At 39.9% G+C, this 25,553-nt stretch overlaps 1 protein-coding gene across 1 annotated transcript in view; it reads left to right on the top strand.

The window, feature by feature from the left end:
• Positions 1 to 25,553, top strand: part of DGKK (diacylglycerol kinase kappa) — a 95,692-nt gene that overhangs the window by 27,146 nt on the left and 42,993 nt on the right. The window contains exons 2-4 of the mRNA XM_035288764.3: positions 13,932 to 14,042; positions 15,754 to 15,834; positions 17,764 to 17,868. Coding sequence (XP_035144655.3) covers positions 13,932 to 14,042; positions 15,754 to 15,834; positions 17,764 to 17,868 — 297 coding nt within the window. The remainder of the gene's footprint in view (positions 1 to 13,931; positions 14,043 to 15,753; positions 15,835 to 17,763; positions 17,869 to 25,553) is intronic.

Raw genomic sequence — 25,553 nt, 5'->3', positions numbered from 1 at the left:
GAAATGTGTCTAGGTTTTGGAAGCAGACAGACTTGAGTTCAAAGTCATCCCTCTTTGTAACTGTGTGTGGTCATGGAGAAGCCTGTTGACCATTCTGAGCTTCAGTGCCTTATCTGTAACATGAGAATGATAATAACTACCTTGCAGTATTGTTGTGAATATCAGTACTAATGAATATAAAGTGCCTAGCATAATATTTCAGAAAAGGTGTAGATATCAGATGCCAGTCTTATTAGAACATTACTTTATAGTTATATGCATGGAGGTATGGAAGGAGCAAGAGGGGGATAGCTGTTTCATGGTATTTGTTTTTCAATTTTGGGTGTGCACATTGCTGTTAGTGAATTTGTTTCAAACTGGACTCTCCCCTGCCATCCTCCTTGCTCCTTCCCTTTATTAAGCTTTGTTGTTTAGGCCCTGCTTCAAATTAAAAGACAGTCCCCTACCCCACAGGACAATTGTGCCCACTGCTTTTTTGTGTGTGCAATTGAAGATTAGATGTCCCCCAGATTGCAGCTGATAACCCTTCTCTTCCCAGTAGCCTCTACTGCCTCTTCCCCACTGCCTCTTCCCAGCAATTTTAAACAGGGAGCAGCACATATGGATTAGGGCACAATCTCAGAGTCAATGAAATGGTGGCTTAGAGATCTTTCCAGGACCAGTGGGAATCCTATGTGTCACTGGTGGGAAAATAAGCATCTCTTGTGGTCTACAAGTCTCTGAATGTTTGCTGCCACCCCTAGCCCTCCAATGCAACATGCTTATCCTGTTCTTATTTATTTTCTACTCCTCTTCCTCCTCCCTTTCCAGACCTATCAGATTGAGTTATGATACCACCGATCTCTTCCTTCCCTCCCACCCCCTCTCTTTCTCCCTTAATGCATTTGTACTTTTTATGGTCACCCCTTCTGGATATGCTATCAACAGTTGAGCTGCACAAAATCCAGATGGTAACATTCAGCGTTGCTCTAAGCCCTGGCTGGTGGGTGTTAAAATTTGATTACTGTAGTTAGTGTCCATTTAGGTGTTGAACAACCTTAATCCTTTAAACATAGCCTGGCTAGAGAGGAGTGGAGGTGGGGTGGTAATTTTACCAGGTGATTGCCTGCAGGGAGAAGCTGGAAAAGGATGCAGATCTGGGTGGTGTTTCAACAGGGAAACAAATGGAGGTTCAACACTGTGAAAAAGGTAGTAGTAGGTTCCTAGGGTAAAACATCTGAACAAGCTGTGGGAAGTTGCCTCCTGGGGGGCAACACTAAGAGCTGCACTTTCCATCTTTTTCAGTAAGATCCTTGTGTGATGCTTTTGTGCAGTAGTTGTGTGCCCAAGTTGATTTTTTTTCATTACCAGGAGCTATCCAGGTCAGAGAAGAGTTTTCCTTTGGGTCCAGCATAGTATTACCTTTGTTAACCAAGTGAATACCTGCTATTGGCACACTTGATTATGTCATACTTCTTTACCAGTGGTGATGGAAGAGTTTTATTGCAGTATAACAGGAAAGGGAAAACTAGGCTTTGAAATATGGACTACTAATTAAAATGACACCAAACAACACAGAAAATATAAAGTGTGGAGATAACAGTGAAAAGAGCCTTGTACTGGAAGTCAGAGGCCAGAGCAAGTTTACTACTTAATGACCTTGGGCAAGTCCCTTTACTTTTTTGAGTAACAGTGCTCTCACCTGAAAAAAAAGGCCAGTAGCATTACTTACCTGGCCTATCCCTCAGAGTCAAGTGAGCATCTTCAAGATCTTTATAACCTATAAAATGCTGTGTAAATTAAACAATTATTACTTTAATTACTTTAGCATTTAAAATTAAAAACAAAAACAAAACTGAACCAACAAGCTGTGATTCACACCACCCAAATCCTGCCAATTCTGCCTTCTTCTGTCAATTGACCTAGAATAGGATATAATTTCCAATAAGACCAGTGGTTTAAACCTTCCTTTTTTTCCTTCCACTGACAGGATAGTTAGATATTCATATCCTTGTGAAACCTCAGGAAGGATTTTAGCAGTGCCATTTATTAACTCATTAGGAAAAATACTTCATCTCTCCAAGACTCAGATTAGCATGGCATCTACCTTTCAGAGTTACTGAAATCAAATGAGATATCCAATGTAACATAATTAGCAGAGTCTTTCCCACATAGTAAGGACTTGCCAACTGTTGGCAATTCATTTTACTATTATGATTGCTCCATGAGGCTTGTCCCTGATAGCCTCCTGTTACCAAGAATACATTCACATTGGCACAGCTTTTCAGTTTTGTTACCTGGCCAATAATTTCTCTGAAACCAAGGCCCACAGCATAATCTCTTCTTTGGCAGATTAGTGTCTCATGCAGTCACTTCTCTTCCCTCTCTTTCCCCTCCAGTTGGGATAGGCTGTCAAACTACCATATCTCCTGACTCCATGTGAGGCAATTGTGTTCAGCCAGGGACAGTCTTCTACTCAGAGGCAGCAAGGCTATCCACAGCTTTAGAAATTGAGTGAGGCCTCCCATCAATCTGTCATCATCCTTTATACCCCCAAGCCAATCCAACCCCTGAGGTGCTCTTACCTGACACTTTGCTCCTGCTCTCACCTACCACTGGTGGGACAGAAGCATTCTCTCTTCTCTCTCTCTCTCTCTCTCTCTCTCTCTCTCTCTCTCTCTCTCTCTCTCACACACACACACACACACACACACACACACACTCACACACACTCCCTCCTTCTATTCCCACCACACATACACAACCACTAATGAGTCAGTGAATTTCATCTTCCCTAGACCTCCACTGCTACAAGAAGCAAGCAGAACCAACTCGTCTAGCATCAATTTCTGTCTACCTTCCTCATGATTCTTGGTAATACCACTTCATAAAACTGAGAAAAAGTAAAAAGCAAACCCACACATCCCCTCTTTATAATCTAACCACTTCTTCCCCAGAGGACTTTTTTTTTGTACTTAATGGGGATTGTTGAGCCATGAGGTGAAGGCAAGTCCCCAGAGGACTTTTCAGTGAATTTATTCTTTAGTATTATTCAGGCCTTCAGATGGCTGTCTGCATGGGTCCGTTTAGCAATAAAACAATCTCCCCAGCTCAGGAGTAAACAGGTACTTCCTAAGTACACGTGGTTAGGTGATGTGGGCTCACCATCACCACATTTTAAGAGACATTTAAAGCCGTAATTGGAGAGATGGGTACTTTTAAAAACCAGAGCACAGAAGGCACCAAAATTGAGTTTCTCTGCTTTGCTGTTTGAGTGAGTTGTAGCCAAATAAGCTACATTCAGGCATGCGCTGCATAACAATGTCTCAGTCAGTGATGAACCTCTTATACTATGTGGTCCCAGAAGATTATAATAGTATATAGTTCCTGTACCTTTTCTATGTTTACATACAGAAATACCATTGTGTTTCAGTCACCTACAGTACAGTAATATGCTGTACAGCTTTGTAGCAATAGTCTATGCCATATAGCCTAGTTGTGTAGTAGGCTATACCATCCAGGTTTGTGTAAGCATATTCTGATGTTTGCACAATGATGAAATGGCCTAATGACGCATTTCTCAGAACATATCCCTGTCTTTAAGTGAGGCATGACTGTATTTGCATATTTACAAGCTTTCTTTTTGGCCTTAGGTTGCAAGCACTTTTAAATTCCTCTGAAGGCTGAAGTCTCCAGATTTAGAAGCTCCAAAGCATGGTCCAGCATATTGTCACAAAGTATTACCATATGCAAAGTTTAGGATTATGACATTTCAGGTACCTCTCTAAAGGACTGTGATTTTTTTCCCTTCCCTATTTGTGAAAGCATTTGCAGTACATGGTTCCCTTCAAGAAATTTAGCTAACCAGTGGGAAATCTGCAGACATTACTGGCCCATGGCTTTTCCTGCTGGGTGCAATAGTGGCCCCTGGGGAAAAAATGAACTGAAGTGATCCCCAAGTTAGATCTGACACCCAAGTCAGATCATAATAACTATCATCATATGGTTATTTGGTATGGGAGTAGGGTGGGGAGAGGCAGTAGCGTAAAAAAAATCAGGCTTCAAACCCCAGCTCTGCTATTCACTGTGACTTAGAACTAGACCCTTAACCTCTCTAAGCCTCAAGTTTTCACTTCCCTCACAGGTCTATTGCTCTGGGCATTAAATAAGATAATGCATGTAAAGCAAGGGCAAATGGCAGGCATTGTCAGCCAGAAACAAATATTTTCCTTTGGAGAAGGAGGGATGAAGAGAAACTTAGAGAAGAAATTGCTGCTCCTGCTGCTTCTAATGAGGGCCATCACCAGAGTCACAATAGCAGCCACTGCTCTCATAGTAGATGGTTAGGATAAACAGGGTATTGGGAAGTGTCCCTGAGAGAATAAACATCCACAGAATATTAGCTTTCTCTCTGGTAGCTAACAGTCAGGTAAAAGGATGGAAAAGAAGGCAATTGGAAACAGGCATTGTTTTGTCACTTTTTGTAGGATGGTGGCACTAGATAAGCTAATTGATACCCTGACCTCTGTGATCTTGCTTAGGTTGAGGACCAGGGTCCAAGATGCCCTGGTATCTTTTTGGAGAGACTTTGTGTAACCACAAAACTTCTTTTCTAGGCAAACAGCAACTACTGCTGTAGCCGTCAGAGTCTCCCATGAAGCTTTCACTTATACTATCACTTTCACTGGATTTCCTGTTTCTAGGCTTTTGGCTCCCCAGTGCTCAGAAACAGTCCTCTTTCACCTACTCAGAACCTTGAGTCTTCCCTGCATCTGTGGAGCAAAGTCAACCTTCTGCAGGAAGCCTTGTCATAAGCCATTTTTCTCCTCAAACTCCCAAAGCTCTTACCCAGCCCTTGCTTTTGCTCTTACCCATCTTCCAGCTGGTTTCCTCACATCCCATTCCATGCTATTCCCCTGGAACTCTGTAACTGTGCACATATTCCAGGAGGCATTCCCAATACAGAGAAAACTCAATTATTGCTGTTATACAGCACCTTCACTCACCTGAGGGACGTCAGTGAGGAGTCTCGACACAACTGAAATACAGTGGCCTGAGGCCCAGCACTCTACCACTAATTTGCTTTTTGACTTGAGTAAGCACAGCCCCTCTTGGAGCATTATTTTCATAATCTAACAGGGCAGGGAGATCTAAGATTACTCATTGCTAAAGTCAAAGTTAGCTCAGAAAGTTAAAAGGTCAGTTTTGTGGCATAAGAACAGACTTTGAACTAACAGAGACCAGAGCTTGTATCTCTATCCTACCAACTTAGCAGTGGCCCCTCATAGCAGTGAAATGCCTTGTTCAAGGCTGCACAGTTAGTAGGCAGCAAATCCAGCATTCAAACCTATGTGTAGTTCTGGGAGGGCACAGCAGAGCTCTTCCTCCTTCCTGGATACAGCTAGTACCATGTCAATTACCAAGGGCCAGGTTACCACTTTCTGTACTTTGTCAGCCTGGGCTCACATTACTCACCTCCTCCCCATCCCCCAAACAATTAGTGGTCCTTATCCTTCCTAGGAAACTCCACTAATAGAAAAGAGGAAGGAGGAAGGGGCAGAGAGATTTGTTCCTTTCACTGGATTTCCTGTTTCTATGTTTTGGGCTCCCCCAAAACTTACAGGTGTTTAGGCTCTATGGTCCCTGTGGACTAGTTTTTTTTTTTTTTTTTTAAGATAGAGTCTTGCTCTCTCACCCAGGCTGGAGTGCAGTGATGTGATCTTGGTTCACTGCAAGCTCCGCCTCCCTGGTTCAAGCAATTCTCCTGCTTCAGCCTCCAGAGTAACTGGGACTATAGGCACCCCTCACCACGCCCAGCTAATTTTTTGTATTTTAGTAGAGACAGGTTTCACCATGTTGCCCAGGCTGGTTTCGAACTCCTGAGCTCAGGCAATCCACCCACCTCATCCCCCCAAAGTGCTGGGATTACAGGCATGAGCCAGCACTCCCAGCCCCCCGTGGACTTTAAAGTCATCAAGACTTGATATTTATTTTATCAATGTACTCACACCACTGCAAAATGACATGTATATACAGAGTTCTTGCAGTGTCATTGGTAATAAAATAAGATTTGAAACCACTGTCTTTCAATAGGGAACTGTTTAAATAAATACATATAGCATCATGCTTAACTTTCTTCTATTTCATTGTTAGAGAATGGGACATTGATGTTCATCTATAGCTCTTCCTCAGCACAGGAAGCAGTGGAAGGAGATTTGCAGATATAGTCCTTGCAGGCTTGCGTAGTAGAAAAATCTGGCTTCTCAGTGTTAGGGTGACCACGAGGTCTCAGTTTGCCCAAGACTCTCCTGATTGTAGTGCTGAAACTCCTGGGAAAGCCAGGACAGTGGTCATCCTATTCCTCATCCTGCTGCTGCAGATCTTAGACAGCCAGGAGGGAAGAATCCAGTAGTGGCATGAGTGGAGAGATGGCAGCATCCACAATCCACAAGAGACAAGGGATTCAGAGTGTCAGGCACATGCTCTGAAGGCATCCTCATCTGACAAGGAAATTGAGGCTCAGAGAGGTTAAGTGATTTACCCAAGGTCACACAGCTAGTAAGTGCTGGAGCCAGTCTGTCTGACTCCTGCTATGTCAACAGGACCCTGGGGAATGTAAAGCTTTCAGTGAAGCAGTGGGTCTGACCTTTCTTAAAGCCCAGAGTTGCATTTTAACCAAATCAAACACTGTTGCTTTGAATCAACTTTGGCAGGCCAGTGTTAGGAAACGGCTTTCTTCCCAGCACTTCAACCCAAGCAAAGAGAATAGATGTTCCAGGTCTTTGGACTGAAGGAGTCATGCACAGAAAGCTGGCCTTTTCAGTTATGCCCATAATAGTTCAGTTCTCACTTGGGGAGTGATAGCCTACTCATCCCCCAACTTATCCAGCCTCCTACACAAGAGCAACAAGAGAAATTAAAACAGAAGAGCAACCAGCTAATAACAGGTAGCGGTGCATGTCATGATGTTTGCCTACTTTTTTAGTGGGTGGGGGTGGAATTCAACTTGTCTATATACCAGTGGACCCTTTCTCTAGGAAAAGGTAAAGAATTCCCCGAACCCTTATGCATCAAAAATGCACCAAGCAGGCTGAGCATGGTGGCTCAATTCTGTAATGGGATTACAGACGTGGGAGTATTGCTTGAGCCCAGGAGTTCAAGACCAGCCTAGGCAACATAGCAAGACTGTCTTTACAAAAAGATTAAAAAATTAGCCAGATGTGGTGGCGGGCGCCTGTAGTCTCAACTACTCAAGAGGCTTTGAGCCAGGAGTTTGGGATTACAGTGAGTCATGATTGCGCCACTGCACTTCAGCCTGAACAACAGAGCAAGATCTTGTCTCTTAAAAAAAATGCACCAAGAGACAGAAGAACAGATGTAGCAGATAGTAGAAGCTCTGGGAACTCGGGAGAAGCAAAGGTAAAGGTCACAGCAGCAGCTGTACTTGCCCTTTCCCAGTTAAGAAGCAGGCGGGCGTTAATTATACACAGGAAATTGGGCTGCTTTACAGACTCTGGTGAGATATTTTATAGAACATATTTTATAAATATGGAGTGAGGGAAATGCTTATCCTCATTAATTTATTAATCTATACATGTTGAGTTGCAGCAAGCACCAGGAAGGGTTACTACCTGTGCCAGGGTGTGGGAGTTTCTGGGATCAATGGATTTGGGTATTGGTTTATCAAAGAGGATTCAAAATGAAACTGAAGCAGAGTTTTCCAAAGCTTTAGCTTTCTCTGTACAAGCTGCTATGGTTTTGGCAAAGACCACTTTGTGTGGACACTGTACACAGGACCTGAATTGCGTATGCTTTGGAATACTACATTCTTGCATTTGAATGAAGCCAATTGATCTCTGTGGTAATTGAATTTGGGACAATAGGCTAACTAGCACCATACTCACTCTCACCACAAAACAACACTGAGGGTTTAATAGTAGAAACCATAATGTTATTTGGGTTTTTATGTCGAATAGAGCTGGCAGGAAGGCCAGGGGGCCTGCCTGAAGTGTGCTGTGGTTTAATAAGCACCAAGTGGTAACATGGCATTTCAACATGTACAAGAATTCTACAGCCCTTCCTAACTTCTTTCTATCTGCAGCATCACAGATATTGCCACCGAAATGTGGCAGCTTGGACCAAGAGGATTACATATGTGTCCCTTCTTATGAAATATCCCAGTGCCTATAAATGCGGCCACCAAGCAAAATTTCCCATATAGAGTCCCATTCCTCTTTGCCTTTTGTAATAACATTAGAGATACATTCTTCTGACAAATATTTTAACTCCAAGATGTTACAAAGTCTCCAAACTGCAAAACAAACATGGGCTATCTTATTTGAGAGGAAAACTTCCAACTATTTCCTAGGGCAAGCCACTTGATGAAACTAATTTCAGGGTGTCTTTTGTCAGACAGAATTGAGTTAGAAGACGCCTTTCACTACCTGCTTCAGAGGGCTGATGAGAGGATTTAACTAAGCAAAAGCACTTTATCAATTGCAAAGTGCTGTAGATATGTGAATTCTAACTACTCTTCCAAGTCAATGTTGGACTATCACTTTAGAAAACCAGGAGAACTCCCTTCTCACCCACCATTGAATGTTAGGTCTTTAGGACAACAAGGTTTACCATTTGCTATTTTGAGGGAAGCTCATTAAGAGTTCTTGTATGGAATAGTCAGAGCTGTTCATAGAATACTTTTTAATTCTTAGCAATCTATGCTCTTGTCTTTCAGGATAAAGTTTGGCAGGGGGATGGGGCAGGGTCTGTCTTCACCCTGCTGTGTACATACTAATTAACCAGGCCCTCCCAGTTTTCTTATCATGGGACGAGAAAGCACAGAGTCCACTAGCATTTTGTAATTGTGGGTACTTGAGCAAAGTAAAGGAAAATTCCCAAGACTCAGATTTACCGTCTGGAAGTCAGATGTGGCACTGCATAGTTGTCGTGAGAAGGCAATGAGATGATATTATCTGCAAGAAGCCAGGGACCAGGAAGCCCCATGCAAATCTTAGGGGATGCCTCCCTTCATAGGTTGCATTTGCTTGTTTCCTTACTTCTTCCAATTTTTGTCTCAGGAACTTGTTCAGTTTGGTAGTTCTAAGCAGGTAAAGATTGTTTTGCATGCACATATTTTATCGACTTAACGGCAATCGAGTGAGTGATTTTTAGCTTCTGCCTGTTCAAACTGGCTTCCTGGGGCTGCCTATTGGTTTGGGGTTTTTTGCAATGGTTTATTTAGAAATAGTAATTGGGTTAGTAGGGAAGTTTCCCTGAAGGATAACAGAGGTCAAAGACTACAGGCACTTTACATTTTCCAAGATCCAGGTTTGGGCATTTTTAGAAGTTCAGAGCTGATGACACAGAGCCTCTGTTTAGAACTCAAGGAACTCTTATTATGGCATTCTAACTTTAATTAACAAAAACTAGGTTTCAACTTCATTTTATCATATTCAAGGCAATAATACTTCATTTGGTCATTTCCAACAATGCCTTCTTGGGTCTTTTAACTTGGCGAAGAGATTTATCTTGCTAAACAATTTGAAAACCACAGAGCTTACCTACTCCCTAGCCTTGACATTCTGTTCTTGTCATGGTTGAGTGTGTCCTCCTGTTTCCAGTTTCCAGATGGTAATTTGGCTTTTGACAGAAACAAAGTAACTTGATAGGCAAAAGAAAGTCAGTTCCCACAAGCTACCAACCCTGTTCTGGTGCCAAAGGATTATAAACTTCATGTTGACAAGCCATAGTATCTGCGAGAGTAATTCCAGACTTGATCTAAGATGTGTTAATAATAATAATAACAATTTATTATTGGAAAGCAGTTTCATAACATCATCCTCCACTTCAGAAATAAATCCTCCTCATCTCCACTGGTATACACACATACTCTCCCCTTCTCATACCCTCAGACCTTGGGTATCAGCTAAAAAAGAGATTACTTCATTTCTGCCATCTCTTTTTCCCTTAAAGAACTCAAACAACCACTCTTCCAAAGAGCCAGATTGTAGACAAAGTTTTTGCTTTCTTTTTCAATGAACATTCCACATACTTATGCCCCTGCCATATCACATGGGTATATGTTTACATTCCTTTAATAATTTTAACATTTCAGCCCCTTGAATTATTTTTTCATTATTACAGCTTTATACTAGGTTTTAAAACCTAAATAGCAGGTAGTTCCCTCTTCATTACTCTTCTTTTTCTGAATTCTCAGGCTATTTTTGCTTGCTTACTAAAAAAATTAATAGACCATTTTTTAGCAGTTTTAGGTTTATAGAAAAATTGAGTGGAAAGTAAAAAATGTACCCATGCATACCCTCCCACTCCCTCCCAGTTTCCCCTGCCTGGGGCTACTAAACTAAACTGAACAAGGTCATGAGACAATTATTATTATTATTATTATTATTAACATCTTGCATTCATGCAGTGCATTTGTTACAGTTGGTGAGCCAATATTGATTTTTTATTATTAACTAAAATCCATCATTTACATCAAGGTTCATTCTTGGTGTTGTACATTCTATGGGTTTTGACAAATGTATAATGACATGTAGCCACCATTACAGTATCATATAGAGTAGTTTCACTGCCCTAAAAATCTCCTATGCTCCACCTATTCATCTCTTCTCAACTGCCCTTGAACTTCTTGCAGCCACTGAGCTTTTTTACTGTCCCTATAGTCTCGCCTTTTCCAGAATGTTATGTAGTTGAATTGATATAATATGTAACCTTTTCAGATTGACTTCTTTTACTTAGCAATATGCATTTAAAACTCCTCCATGTCTTTCTGTGGCTTTATATTGCATTTATTTTTATTACTGGATAACATTCCATTGTCTGTATGTACCAGAGTCTGTTTACCCATTCACCTACTGAAGGACATCTTGGTTGCTTCCAAGTTTTGGCAATTATGAATAAAGCTGCTGTAAACATTCATGTGCAGGTTTTTGTGTGGACATAACTTTTCAATGCATTTGGGTAAAGAGCAAAGATTTCAATTGCTAGATCATTTGGTAGAAGTATGCTTGATTTTGTAAGAAACTGCCAAACTGCCTTCCAAATTAGTTGTACCATTTTGCATTCCTACTAGCAATGAAAGAGAATTCATGTTTCTCCATATCCTTGCCAGCATTTGGTATTGTCACTGTATTGGGTTTTAGCTATTTTAATACATGTGTAGTGGTATTTAATTGTTGATTTATAATGTATTATAATTTTTTTAAAGTCATTTTTCTAGTTGTTGCTCTGGGGCTTATAATATGCATCTTTACTTATCAAAATCTATTTCAGATTTGTATTAATTTATAGTGAGATGTAGAAAACTTATTCCTATATAGCTCTATTGTCTCTAAGGGTCCCCTGAGTGGTAGAGCTTAGTTGGGGTCCCCTGAGTTGAGGGAGGGTACTGATTTTTTGGGAACAGTCTCTGAATAACTAAGCAGGATGATTTGCTGAGGAAAGGGATGTGGTCTACAGGCAGATAAAATAACTTCAACAAAGATACTCATTTCTCCTTCTTGCTCATAGTAATATCATTAAAGAGTTTATCAAATGCCTAAGCTAAAATCCGAGTCCTCCTGGGGTATCATATTCACAAGTTATAAATTGGGAAATTTTAGTTTACTAGCCTATGACTTGCAATGCCTGAAAAAATGGGTTCTTTAAGGGTATGTGCTTCTCAAAACAGGCCAAGAGAGTGTACTCGTGTAAATATCTTACAGTCTGAGCTGCAAAGCTTTAATCTGCAAATGGAGGGAAGGGAAAAGTAGCCAACCAAAAACTGTAAAATGAGCTGGTACCGGGAACATTATATATGACAAAACAAGAAAGGTAAAGAAAGCATTTAATAATTTTGACAGAGCAGAATAAATCAGGAAAAGGGCAGAGATAATGGGTGTAGATTCAGTTGTACAGATTTAGAGCAGTTAAAATTTGGAATTTAAGTCTTTAGCAGAAAGGAGTACATAGGACTGCCTAGGTATTATGAAGACTTAGTGTGGAGGAGTATATGGATAGAGGTAAGAGGGTTAGAATACAAAAAAACAAATGCCATTAGTGAGAAATATACTTTAGGCCACCTGGCCAGAGAGCAGAAAGGAACAATATATTCCTTTTTCTTTTTTTTTTGAGATGGAGTTTTGCTCTAGTTACCCAGGCTGGAGTGCAATGGCACAATCTCAGCTCACCACAACCTCTGCCTCCTGGGTTCAAGCAATTCTCCTGCCTCAGCCTCCTGAGTAGCTGGGACTACAGGCGCGCGCCACCAGGCCCAGCTAATTGTTGTATTTTTAGTGGAGATGGGGTTTCACCATGTTGACCAGGATGGCCTCGATCTCTTGACCTCGTGATCCACCCGCCTTGGCCTCCCAAAGTGCTGGGATTATAGGCGTGAGCCACTGTGCCCGGCCCCAATATATTCTTAATGCTTAGAGAACTTGTTTTCTCTTGGATGACTCAATTTCAACAATTTAAATATAATTTCTTACTCTCTCTCTGCAGTCTCCCTCCTTCCCACAAGGTCTTATTGTTCTCTTTGTTCTGACTTCTCAGCACCATTCTTTTGCATCGCAAAGGTGGTACAATAACCATGAAACTCCCACAAATTATGAAGAAGGCTCAGATAAATTGTGATTGCTTATGAAGTGACTTTTTCCAGTTGAGATAAAGAGGCTCTATCCTTTTTATCCAATTGGTTAGAGAATTGAGGAGTGTATAAATGTATGAGTATGTGTACATGTGTGTGTGTGTGTGTGTGTGTGTGTGTGTGTGTGTATTTGGGAGAACAGGAATGGCAAATAATTGTTTAGATCAGGGAACTAAACTCAAATTCCTGCTGTCAGGCACACCATCTGAAGGGAGCAGCTGCTACTCAGTTTCTGCATATCACTGCCATGTGAGAAGATAAGTTCAATGTTACCAAATGTTCTAATTAAAAAAAAAAAAAGAAACAGGAAACCTGCATTTTTATATGAAATTTTCTACCTTTTAAATATTACCAACTAATTTAAAACTTTGAAAAACACTAGGTAGGCCAAACAAAACACTTCTCCAGCCACCCAATGGTGAATGCTAATTTAAATGATAGATAAAATGCATGGTAGAGCCTTGATTTGGTGGTTTTAAACTCAGTCTGGCCCTTTGTCCACTAAGTACAGGTTTGGTTCCTGCTTGGTGGGGTTGAGTACTTCTCCCAAATGGCAGTCTTGCATGTTGATTTGTATCCTATAACTTAAGTGAGAACTTCTTCAATGATGAAAATGGTCAGTAGACTCTATGCTTGGTTGGGATCAGTCTGTTCAGCAGGTAACTGAAAAATCAGTAGTTAGACTATGAGATGTAAAGAAAGTAATGAGAAGGTAGTTTTCTTGTGGTGTCCTTTTTATGTGCTTGCTCCTTCATGAGATCATGAGTCCATTGAAGACAAATCATGGTAAGGACTTTGGATTTGGCTCTAAAAGTGTTGAGAAGCTATTGGAGGCTTGTGAACAAGGAAGGAACATGATCCAATTTAATATTCTAAAAGGAACACTCTAAAAGAGCTGACAGAAAAGCCCCGTCTAGAGCTACAATCTGGAGACTCCCAGAAAATCTGCCTTTATGGGCTTTTTCCTCTACCATGCATTCTTTCCTAGAAATGCTGTTCTTACCTTTATGTGTTCATGTCCTTGCCCTCTACCCTCTATTGAAAATAGAGATGTTCTCCATGGTTTCTGGGCCTTGTAGCCTGATAAATGTGAAGCCTATATCATCCTGAATGAGTAATCCAAGGGGCAACCAATGTATCCTCTGATTGAACAAGCTTCACTGTGTTCTCACCTGGCCTTCAGGTCATTTCTCAGATATGTGACAAGATAGAGCCTTCTAGAAACCTGCTCTTTCCATCTGAGAGAACAAGTGGTATGACTTTATGAACTGATCTCATTACTCAACACCATCCTTTTGTCTTTCAGAAAATATTGAAGGAAGGACCTCTGCTGAAGAACTGTAACTCTTTGAAGAGATGGAAGCCTAGATATTTTCTGATTCAAGGACAGAAGCTCTACTTTGCACACCATCCCGCGGTAATATATAGCATCTTGTCAAAAGGATTAATGGGTGGGCGCCAGGAAATGTTTGTGTGGAAAGATGGATTTACAAGTAAAGACACGTCAGCAAACATTAGGGTGGAAGTCAAAGCCCTCTACTCTTTTTAAAACTTGGCCTTTTGGGTCAAATGGGGATACTTTTCTCTGCTTTCCCTTTTCTGTATTCCTTTCCTTTTTTATTTTTCCCAGCTAGCTTCTGCACCCAGAACCAACTATAATTTTGGGGATCCAGTGCAAAATGAAAATGTAATGCTCCTTATTAAAAAAGCAGGGGGAAGTTCTAGTAAAGCTACTAACTTATAATGCTTTATGTTTATACTAAAATGTTAATATAAAACAATGATGTCATGGTGTTTTTATTTGCTATTTAATGTAATTCTAAGTAAAGAAAAAATTTTAGATAATTAGCATGAATTTTACAATTCATCTGCACACAAAACAACACCAGTTTTAAATGCAAATATAAGAGTATTTAATTCACATAAAGAATCACTAAAATTATACAATTTGTGTTTAGTGGCTCATACAAGTTTATGCATTTTGTTCTCAGCAGTACACAGAACTGCACAAAACTAGCTCAACTGTTCATATTTCACTTCTTGATACTTGTACATTCTACCAACACTTTTCTAACTGAAAGAACTATGGGTTGCCTTATCTTTCCATTTCCTTCCATGTCATCATTTTTAGCAGAAATGGTTGGCTAACACAGGGGTGTAATGAGCAAGAAAGAATACAATAGGGCTTCTTGGTTGTCCGTATTCCTTAGAAACCATTTTTTTTTTCTATGTCTGAAGCAAGTTCTGTTTCCAACAGAAAGTATGACCTCTCAGGGCTGTTGGCTCCCCTACTGCTTACTCAGTAATAGATGTAACACACTTATCTTGAACTTGCTTTGAGTATTGCTAAACTCCCACTTATCATGGTTCCACTAGAATTCTGTGTTCACAGGCAACACAAATCCAAATGGAGTGACAAGACACGGGGTGGAAATGTATATTGTGCCTATCTCCTCTACTCATATGCATGATCTTTGTCCCATTGGATTTCACTTAACAAAACACATGCTCAAAGACAAAATTATGAGGTAATTTTAAGATGACAATAGCAAAGCATTAAACTAAGCGTGGGGCCCTTCTGAACACGGGGCCCTGTGCGACTGCACAGTTTGTATACCGGTGAAACTGGCCTTGCCTGTATCCATGATACTGATTTCCTGCTGCTGGCTGGGTGGTATTTACTGTGGCCAGTGAATAAGGAGACACAGGCCTCAAACTGGATGGGACTAGCAACACTGTCAAAGGCTCCCACCCAGTAAAATAGGAGCTAATCACAATGTTCCACTAGGATTCTAGTTAAACCATATGCCATTATCTTTTCCAGCATAAGCCTTTATGTTTAAATAATTCTGAACTCACCAACTCAAGCCTTCCTATAATTCCACATAAATGTCTATAAAAATTTATTTTGATTTCATTTTATTTGTTTTTGTCACATGATTTACTAACAAAAATCATGTTGCTAAATAAATTTTAGCCCTCAAGTCAAAGAAATGATTGGATCATGACTGCCACAAATGCCTGCCAGTGAGTGTGTGTGTGTGTGTATATGTGTATTTACCTTTTAATGTCTCTTTGCATAATTAACCAGATGGTTTCTTGTCCCTCTCCCTCTTATATCTTTCCAGTTTGCACACTTTGACACAATTGATCTGTCTGAAGCCGTCGTGGCAGAAAGCAGCTGTAGAAACCTTTGCCACAGTTTTTGCGTAAGTATGATTGGGAATGACTGAATGGGCAGGGGTATGGGCTAGCTGGGAAGATAGCTTTCCAAAACCACTTTTTGCTTCTTTGAACTTCAGGTTTCCAAAGTTTCCTTTGATCTCAAATTGTTATCATTCATGCAAACATTTTCTAGCAGCCCACTGATAGTGAAGAAAAAAAGTGATGGTCTTGTTCCTTATTACCAGTATAAAGCCAAGCTGACTTAAAGGAGAAGGGAGTATGTAACCTACAAAAATCAGTCCTCCTAGTGAAGGTGATTTAGAAGAGTATCACTGGGAGTCTTTCAAGAGACTGCTAATATTTTATAGAAAATGGCAGGATAATTGAGTTACATGACATCCTCTCCTCTGATGAGGTAGATAGGAGCCCTAATCCAAAGTGAAATCTACCCCATGTTGAGATTACTAATAAAAGTGCCTCAAAGAAAGCAGAGGATTTTCTAGGGAAGTATCTGAGGGCTTAGTGTGGCTGAAATGTCACATGGCTTTGGTCATTTAACTGAATCCAGACCAGAAAACTCACTGAAAAATAGAAAGCTTGGTGGCCCAGGAATTCTTCTACCCAACTCTTCCAAGAACTGTCTTCTCCCAGCCTCAGTGGTGAGTTACAGAGCCTGGACCTCCTGTTTAGGCAGGTAGGGGATAGTAACTAACAGACTAAAGAGCAGCAGACCCAATGTCCTGCTTCCATGGTGGGTTCATGTTCCATCATCTCGTGAAAGGAGAGTGGCTGGATCTAAGAAAAAGACTGCTTTTGTTATTCTCTCATTACATCACCCTGACACAGGGTAAAGCTGAGGGCCCTGTTGACCAGTCCCAAAAAGCTGAGCCTTTGAGTGATGAGCCTATAGGCTAATGTTTTTGGTCTGCATTCTACAAAGAAAGAAATCTAAGGGCTAGGCTGCCCCTTAACCCAATGAAAGCACAGAAGCACTGAACATCAGCCCCACTCAAGAATGGGTTTGGACCAAAGGAGTGGCTGTTATCACAATCTTTACTAGATCCTAGTTCCATCTACCACATAATCACACTGTGCTACATACAAAAGGAGAAACAAATTCCTTGTTGGTGTGGTGAGCTCTAGCTTCAAGACTTGGGGAGCTTGTAGTAAAGGCAATTAGGGCAATGGAAGCAATGACTGATGCTGTAGCTATCTATGATCCCTCCTGCCCTCTGGAAAAAGATCAAGTCCTGCCCATGGTCTACATCTGCTAGACTCTCACTGTGGCATTCTTATTATTCCTGCCTGGGTTCTTGTGCCAAGCAGGATTAAGAAAGACAACTGTAAAATTCTCTTCAGGTTGTCCCTAACCATAAGAAAGAAAGAAACTGGATGTTTAGACATCTCACTCTCCCACTAAACAGGGACTCCCTAATGAACCATATACAATTTTACGACTTCAAGTAGACAGAGTCACAATAAGCAAGTACGGTTTACAGGCAAACTAACTTGAGTAATAGATGGTACATGGTTTAGTATTTTACAGAATGAATTCTGAAGCTAAAGAATCTGGATTTCAATTCTAGTTTAGTTTCTTACCTGCTGGGTGACCCTAGGCAAATCATTGAACTCTCTTTGCCTTGGTTTTCTGGGCTATGAAATGGGAAAAAATAATAATGCCCATCTCACAGGGTTGTAATAAAGATTGAATGAAATTATACATACAACGTGCTTTAGAATAGTTCCTGGCACATAGCAAGTGGCACTGAAATGTTAGTTATTGCTATTAGCACTATTACTAATTTGGATGGGTATCTAAGGAGCTACGAGTGGCTTTGGCAATGTCTGTTTTATATTCAAGAAATGGCTTGCATTGTGCTTAGTATGTCTGTCTAGTTTCTTAGAGCGTTCACAGACTGTTTGGAGGCAAAGTTATGGAGTGAGAACAGCTAATATTATGTCTTTTTGTTTAGGTTATCACATCACAACGAAAAATCACTGTGGCCGCACCCAACCGGAAAGACATGGAAGAATGGATTAACGTCATAAAAACTGTCCAACAGGGAGAAATTCATAAGGTAAGGAAACTAGTAAAGAAGCCACACAATTCTTAATAGGTAAATAACTAATTGCACTAGTTAAGCCACCTTTACAGCAGGGAAATAATAAGATGGAAACAGAGACCACCTGGTTAGGAATTATAGACAGAAAACCTCTTTAGAATTATTCATAAATAGGAGTAATTAATTTGGACTCAGGCCTTTTTAAATATGTGGTGCAGACACCTCTATACATATCCACTTGATATGCAGATGTCAATCTATCTTCAGTGAATGAGGTACTCAAGATGTAGGTGAGCAGCTAATGTAGATGCCCTTAGGTTATGAAAACTACAATCAGCAGTCTTAACTTGGGTCTGCTGAGTGACGATAGTAACAGCTAATGAAACTGAGCTTCAGAAAGAGGAAGGAACCAGTCCAAGGCGGAATCACTATTCAGCAGGGAAACCAGGATTCAAGCGCTTGACCACTATACTATTTGCTTGACCACTATACTATTTGCTTTTCTGTTTTCTGTCTGCTACAAAAGTAATGCAGACGGAAGTGCAAGAAGTAGTCCTTTCCAAAGCTTAGCAAGGTTCTTTTTTACCTGACAGTACCAAATCTCTGGCCACTGCTCCCTGAAGTAACTGGTGCAGTTAAACTCCAGGAGATACACTCCGACTGCTCTTCTATAGATCTACCAAAGTTAGAAGTTATGTAAGTTCCAACAGGAGAGAGATCTGTGTCATTTATTTACTTAAAGCAGTCTCTGGAACATAGTAAAGGCACAATAAACATCTTTTTAATGAATAAACGAATCTGCAGGAAATCTTGGAACCAGGGTTTGAAAAGAGAATGATACATACTTCATTCTGAAGTAAAGTTCTGCTGTAAAGGTCTTAGAGATAAAGAGGAAGGTGAATCCAGACTTTAAAATAACCTGATGTCTTAAATAACTAGCAATGGGTAGAAGATTGTTCTAGGCAATTGGGATGGAGCAGTGTGTGAAGTGGCTTGGTGATAATGAGGTTTAGAAATAAAACTAATGCCATAGAGAAGAACCATCCATCCCTACTCCCCGAGGACTTCTCAGGCTTTTGACTACTTCATCTCATAACTATACATTCTGCTCCCTATAGCAATTATGGGGAACATGGCAAGATGGCTGACTTGAGGCCTCTCCAAATATCATTAAGGCCTCACCAAGTTCCACATTATATATGCTTAAATTGAGAGACCCTTTGCTCAGCATATGATGGTGATCGTTATATGCTTTAGCACTCAGAATTTTACCTCTTTGTTATTTCCTTTTTCCTTTTCCATAGAACAGAGATTAATTATTTTACCTGTCATTTTCTTCTTCCTTTCCTAATGGAGAATCACACCCCCTCTTTGCCCCCTCCCCCCACCAATGAGGCCACTATGGTACAGCATTAGAGGTAGTCATAAAAAGTTATGAATTCCATGCTCCTTTCCTATTTTCATCCCTGTGGACCAATATCTTTCCTTCCTGTGACTTACCTCTATTCAAACTGGAGTGTTTCTCATGAATCATAGAACATTTACATTTTGGCATAAAAGGTCACATAGGATATTTTGAATTTTAATTATTGCTCTAGAAATGCAAAAACTGCTAGAGAAATTCTGATGACTACCAGAGAATTGGTGCACCATTCCTGAATTCATTGAATTAAACACCTAGGTATTGATTACCCAGCACAAACTAGGAAGGAAAAAAATCTCCCTGTTTACTCTCTTGGAAGAGTTGTATCAGGTTGTAATCACAACCTCTGTGGAGCTTCTCCAGGGACCTAAATCTATTAAGGAACACTTTTAGCTGATCGTGAAATGTCTCACCACCAGCATCTTAGCAATTCATCTTACTTGAGGCTTAAATAGTCAAATATGCTTTCTCCCATATGTACCTTATCCTAATGGTCCTTTCTGTCCTCTGTCACCACCAATGCCTGACAAATAGGGTGAGGGAAGATTAATCATGGATTTAGTAGTCTATTAAAGTGGTGACAAAGTAATTGGATAATCTATGGGAAACTAGTCAGTACACATTAATAAGCTGCCCCCTACTAGGTGCCCAGTTCTGTTTCACAAAGAGTAGAAAAAAAGGATGCAATACTGACTCCCAGCCTCAATGAGCTTTGTAGGTAATAGGGAGAACCTATATACACAAAAGAAACAGTTAAATAACAGTACCCAAGATAAATGCCAGTTTTTAGAGATGTTACAAGGCAATATATGATTGATTGCCAGATGAATGAAACAGACAATAAAGTGGTATGGGAATTCAGAGGAGGAAGAGATAAGTATGGGCTGGAGTCCTCTGGGAAGAGTTAACAGAGGAGAGATTTGAGAAAGATAGATTGTATTTTATTGGTGGCAGGGAATTAGGGGCAGTGGGAGGTCCTGAGCAATGGAGCTGGCATAAGCAAAAGTTGAATAACAGGAAAACAGAACCTTTTTGGAATACGGTGAAAGGGAGAATCCATTTCACCAGAACAGTATAGGAAAGTGAGTCCGAGACGTATGTTTTGAGAGGTAGATTGGGTCTGACTTTGGAGCTTTTTCAATGCCAGGATAAAGAGTGGGGAAGATTAGCAATGTGTTCAAAGTTCAGCTTTAGGATGGATTCAAAGGGAAGAGAATTGATAAGAGGGATACTTAAGAAATACAGGATGGATTAGACAAGGGAAAAACTAGAGGCCAGAAGTTCAGAGAAGAGGCTATAGATTAATTATGGCAAGACAATGTTAAGCCCCAGAATGGGGCTAGAAAGAGAGAATAAATGTGGATACTGAGTTAGGGGTGGAGGAGAACCTAAATATAAGAAAGAGGCAAATGAAATAGGAAAGTCATAGACAGATGAAAAGCATGAGCCTGGGAGATTTAGAGAAAGAATAGAAAGGAGAAAATTAGGAATAAGAAGTGCTTAGAAAACTAGATTAAACGGGTAGCTCTTCCTAATGAATTGTCATGGAATCATAGACTATGGAAACAGAAATAGACCTTAAAAGTTATCTGGACTCCAGATACTACATTCTAGAGCATCTAGCATCTGGAGATGTAAGTCATATTGCCTTTATTTGAACTCTTCCAAAGGTAGGGAACTAAATTCCTTGCAAAAAAAAAGTCCATCTAATGTTCCTAAAGCTTTAAATCTTGGAATTTTTTTTCTGAAACTTTGGCCTAGTTGAAGAAAGAACTTTCTAACATTCACTGTAAGCTGCAGGAATGGCATCAGCTGCCTCTTGAGGTAGAGAACTCCCTGTCGTTGGAAGTAATACAAACAAGCAAATTGAACAACTGCTTGTCAGATGTTGTACAGAAAATTGATTTTTTCAAGTGGGCAAACTAGATGAACTTCAAAATTCCTTTCAACTTGAAAAGCTTTCATTAAGCAGATGAGAAAACTGAGCCTCAGAGAGGGTCAGTTGCCTTGCCTGAAATCACAAGTTGATTCTGGCAAAATTAATATCTTAGTTCTTTTAATTTTTAATCTAAGTTCTCAGAAGGATATTTTCAATTCTGCCTAATTATCTTCTAGCTTTCCTTTAATCTCCACCCTTTGTGATTACGGGGCAGGAATACTAAGGTAGACAACTGAATTGTATAGATCAACAAATAAATTCAAAGTGGCTAAATGAGTAGCTCATGCATAGTGTGTCCATGGCTAGTGGTTTGCTCAGGATGAGCCCAGTTTACACGTGTCCCAGCATAAGTATTAATAGCTCCCCTTTCACTGTGCAAAGTGGCTCAATTTGGACAATATGGTCACCCTACAATGGCCAACCTGGAAGGCCATAACACTTCAGTAATTCCCCAAACGTTGATAGAACTGAGCAGTTGAGTTCACATTACAGCACAAACCACTGACTTCATTTTATCTAAACTCAACCTTTTATCATATAAGCCATCCCCAAAAAGACTCCTTTACGGAATTATGTCTGTAGCAGACTTTGTGCTTTGTGGAATATTTCACCTGAAACTTTTAAGTACCTTGCAAACACTTGATATTGCTAAATCCCCACATTTGGAAAGTGCTTTGGTGTTAATAAGATTTCATTTAACTAATAGACAAAAAATCAATGTACCTATCTGACTTCTGGTTTATGCTGAAAGGAATTCAGGAGGTAGGGAAAGTACCCTTAGCTGCCCTACAACAGTGATGTCTTAGTTCAGGCTGCTATAACAAAAATACTATAGACTGGGTGGCTTAAACAACAGACATTTCTCATACTTCTGGAGGATGTAGAGTCCAAGATCAAGGTGCTAATAGGTTCAGTGTCTGATGAGGGCCTGATTCTTGGTTCGTAGATGCGAGTCTTCTCATTGTTTCATCATATGGAAGAAAAAAGAACAAGAAAACTCTCTAGGGTCCCTTTTATAATCTCATTCATGAGGGATCCACCACCTCCTATAAGGAGTGGGGAGCACACATTCAGTGCATTGCAATCTGCCCCTGAACACCCCCAAATTAATGGCCTTCTCACAAGCAAAATGCATTCATTTCACCTAAAAATTCCAAAAGTCTTAACTCATTCCAACATGAATTCTAAAGTCTAAAGTATTATCTAAATACCATTTACATCAGATATGGGTGAGAGAGCCTTGGACAAAATTTCTTTCCAGCTGTGAACCTATGAAGTCAAACAAGTTATGTCCTTCCAAACTAGAAATGGTGAAATAGACATTCTCATTCTAAAAGAAAGAAATAAGAAAGAAGGAAGGAATGACAGGTCCCAGGCAAGTCCAAAACCTGGCAAGGCAAGCTCCATGAGATCTTAAGTTTGGAGAATACAGACGGTCTCCAACTTATGATGGTTGACTCACAATTTTTTGACTTTACAATGGTGCAAATGCAATACTCATTCAGTAGAAACAGTACTTCAAATTTTGAATTTTAATATTTTCCTCGAGTAGTGATAGGCAGTACCATGCTGGGCGGTGGCACCAGTTCCCAGTGAAGCATTCAATCTTGAGGGTAAACAACCCATACTCTACAGTGTACTTTGTTGCCAGGGTTTTGGGGGACATTGTGCTTTGTGTTTTTGCATCCAATCATGTCTACAAAATATCCATTTTTGACTCAACAATATTTCAAACTTACTGGGTTTATCAGGATGTAACCCCATAGTAAATTCGGAGCATCTGTAATCCTCTGGCTCGATGCTCTGCCTTCCAGACCTACTCGAGTGGCAACATCACCCCCACAGATCAGTGGGGCACTACCAATGCTGTGGCTCTCTACAGTGGCATGGTTCTCTGTTGGAACGGGGGCAAGCCCCCAGGGCTCTGCCGGACTGTTACATCCCCACAGCTCTGCTGGGCATTGGTTCCACCCTTTGAAACTGAGGTGGTGACAGCCTTGCTACCTAGGACTGTGCACTTTGGGCCTGTGATGGCAGCCCTACTGATCTCTGAATCACCTTTGGGATCATTCCTTGCTTGTCTTGAAGAAGTTCACATCCAAATAGTGCTATGGTCTGGTCCTCTAGGGTCTTCCTTCGTTTTGCCCCATTTTCTCAGTTTCCTATAGTCTCAGGTGACAGTGGTTCTGCTACTATAATCTCATCTTAATCCCACCTCTATTCCTGACTTTTGTAGAGATGGTTAATTAAGTCTGTGATTCACATCCACACTAATTTCCTTATCAAATAGTGGGTCTTCCACACCTTTTTGAACATACTTTCTCATTTTTTATAATGTGGATAGACTGAGAATTTTCCAAATCTCTAAATTCTAGGGGTTTTTTTCGCTTAACAATTCTATCCTCAATTCATTTATCTCCTCTCACATTTTTCATTTTAAACATCTTATTAGCCAAATATGTCCACAATATTATAATTTTAACTACAATCAAAATAAAACTTATTAATGAGCTATTTATGTATGTTACATTTTTAAACATTATTATTAATTTTGATTGACAAATCATAATTACACAGATTTATGGAGTAAAATGTGATGTTTTTATATATGTATACAAGTTTGCATGATTAAATCAAGCTAATTAACATATCCATCACCTTGATTACCTATCTTTTTTTAACTGTCAGATATTTGAAATTTATTCTCCTATTTTAAAATACTCTATATAATTCATTGTTATTGACTATATCTGCTGTACAACAGATCTCAAAATCTATTCTTCCTGTCTATCTGAAACTTTGTACCCTTTGATTAACATCTCCCCATTCTCTCCTCCTCTTCCTCAACCACCATTCTGTTCTCTACTTCTATGAGTTCAACTTTATCAGATTCCATATATAAATGAGATGATGCAGTATTTGTTTTTCTGTGCTGGCTCATTTCACCTAGTATAATGTCCTCCAGATTCACCCATGTTGTCACCAATGACAGGATTCCCTTCTTATTTAAGGTTGAATAGCATTCCATTGTGTATATATACCACATTTTATTCATTCATTTGTTGATGGACACTTAAGCGGTTTCCATATCTTGAATATTGTGAATAATGCTGCAGTGAACATGGGAATGCAAATATCCCTTTGACATATTGATTTTGGTTTCTTTCCACATATACCCAGAAATGAAATTACTGGATCATATGGTTGTTCTATTTTTAGATTTCTTGAGGAACCCCTATACCATTTTCCATAATGGCTAGAATTAATTTGCATTCCTACCAACAATGCCTGAGAGTTCCCTATCCTCCACATCCTCTCCAACACTTATTATCTTTCATCTTTTTGATAAAAAAACCATTCTAACAGGTGTGGCATGATATCTCACTGTGGTTTTAATTTGCACTTCCTTAATGATTAGTGATATTGAGCATTTTTTCATGTACCTATTGGCCATTCTTATATCTTCTTTTGAGAAATACCTTCTCAGATCCCTTGCTCTTTTTTTCAAAATTTTAAATTATTTTTAAGAGTAAATTAATTTATTTATTTATATTTTTTACCATACTTTAAGTTCTGGAGTACATGTGCAGAATGTAGAGGTTTTTTACATAGGTATACACGTGCCATGGTGGTTTGTTCCATCTATCACCCCGTCATTTACCTTAGGTATTTCTCATAATGCTATCCCTCCCCTAATCCCCCAGCCCCCAACAAGCCCCAGTGTGTGATGTTCCCCTGCTAGTATCCATGTGTTCTCATTGTTCAACACCCACTTATGAGTGAGAATACATGGTATTTTGTTTTCTGTTCCTGTGTCAGTTTGCTGAGAATGATGTTTCCATCTTCATCCATGTCCCTGCAAAGGATATGAACTCATCCTTTTTATGGTTACATAGTATTCCATGGTGTATATGTGAAACATTTTCTTTATCCAGTCTATCATTGATGGTCATTTGGGTTGGTTCCAAGTCTCTGCTATTGTAAACAGTGCCACAATAAACATATGTGTGCACGTATCTTTATAATAGAATGATTGATAATCCTTTGGATATATACCTAGTAATGGGACTGCTGAGTCAAGTGGTATTTCTAGTTCTAGATCTTTGAGGAATCACCACTTGATCATGGTATTCTTTTAATGTATTCTTAAATTCAGTTTGCTAATATTTTATTGAGGATTTTTGCATCTGTGTTTGTCAGGGATATTGGCTTGTAGTTTTCTTTTTTTGTTGTGTCTTTGTCTGGCTTTGTTGTCAATGAGCATCAGAAATTATTGGATCACCTTTCTGCTGCTAGGGTTGGGTGGGGCCAGGTGTTCCCTATATGGATGATCGCTGG

Source organism: Callithrix jacchus, chromosome X (assembly GCF_049354715.1).
Source record: "Callithrix jacchus isolate 240 chromosome X, calJac240_pri, whole genome shotgun sequence".
In the NCBI taxonomy this organism is placed as follows: Eukaryota; Metazoa; Chordata; class Mammalia; order Primates; family Cebidae; genus Callithrix; species Callithrix jacchus.
The sequence above is the reverse complement of the archived record's forward strand: the minus strand, read 5'-3'. Positions and strand labels throughout refer to the sequence as shown.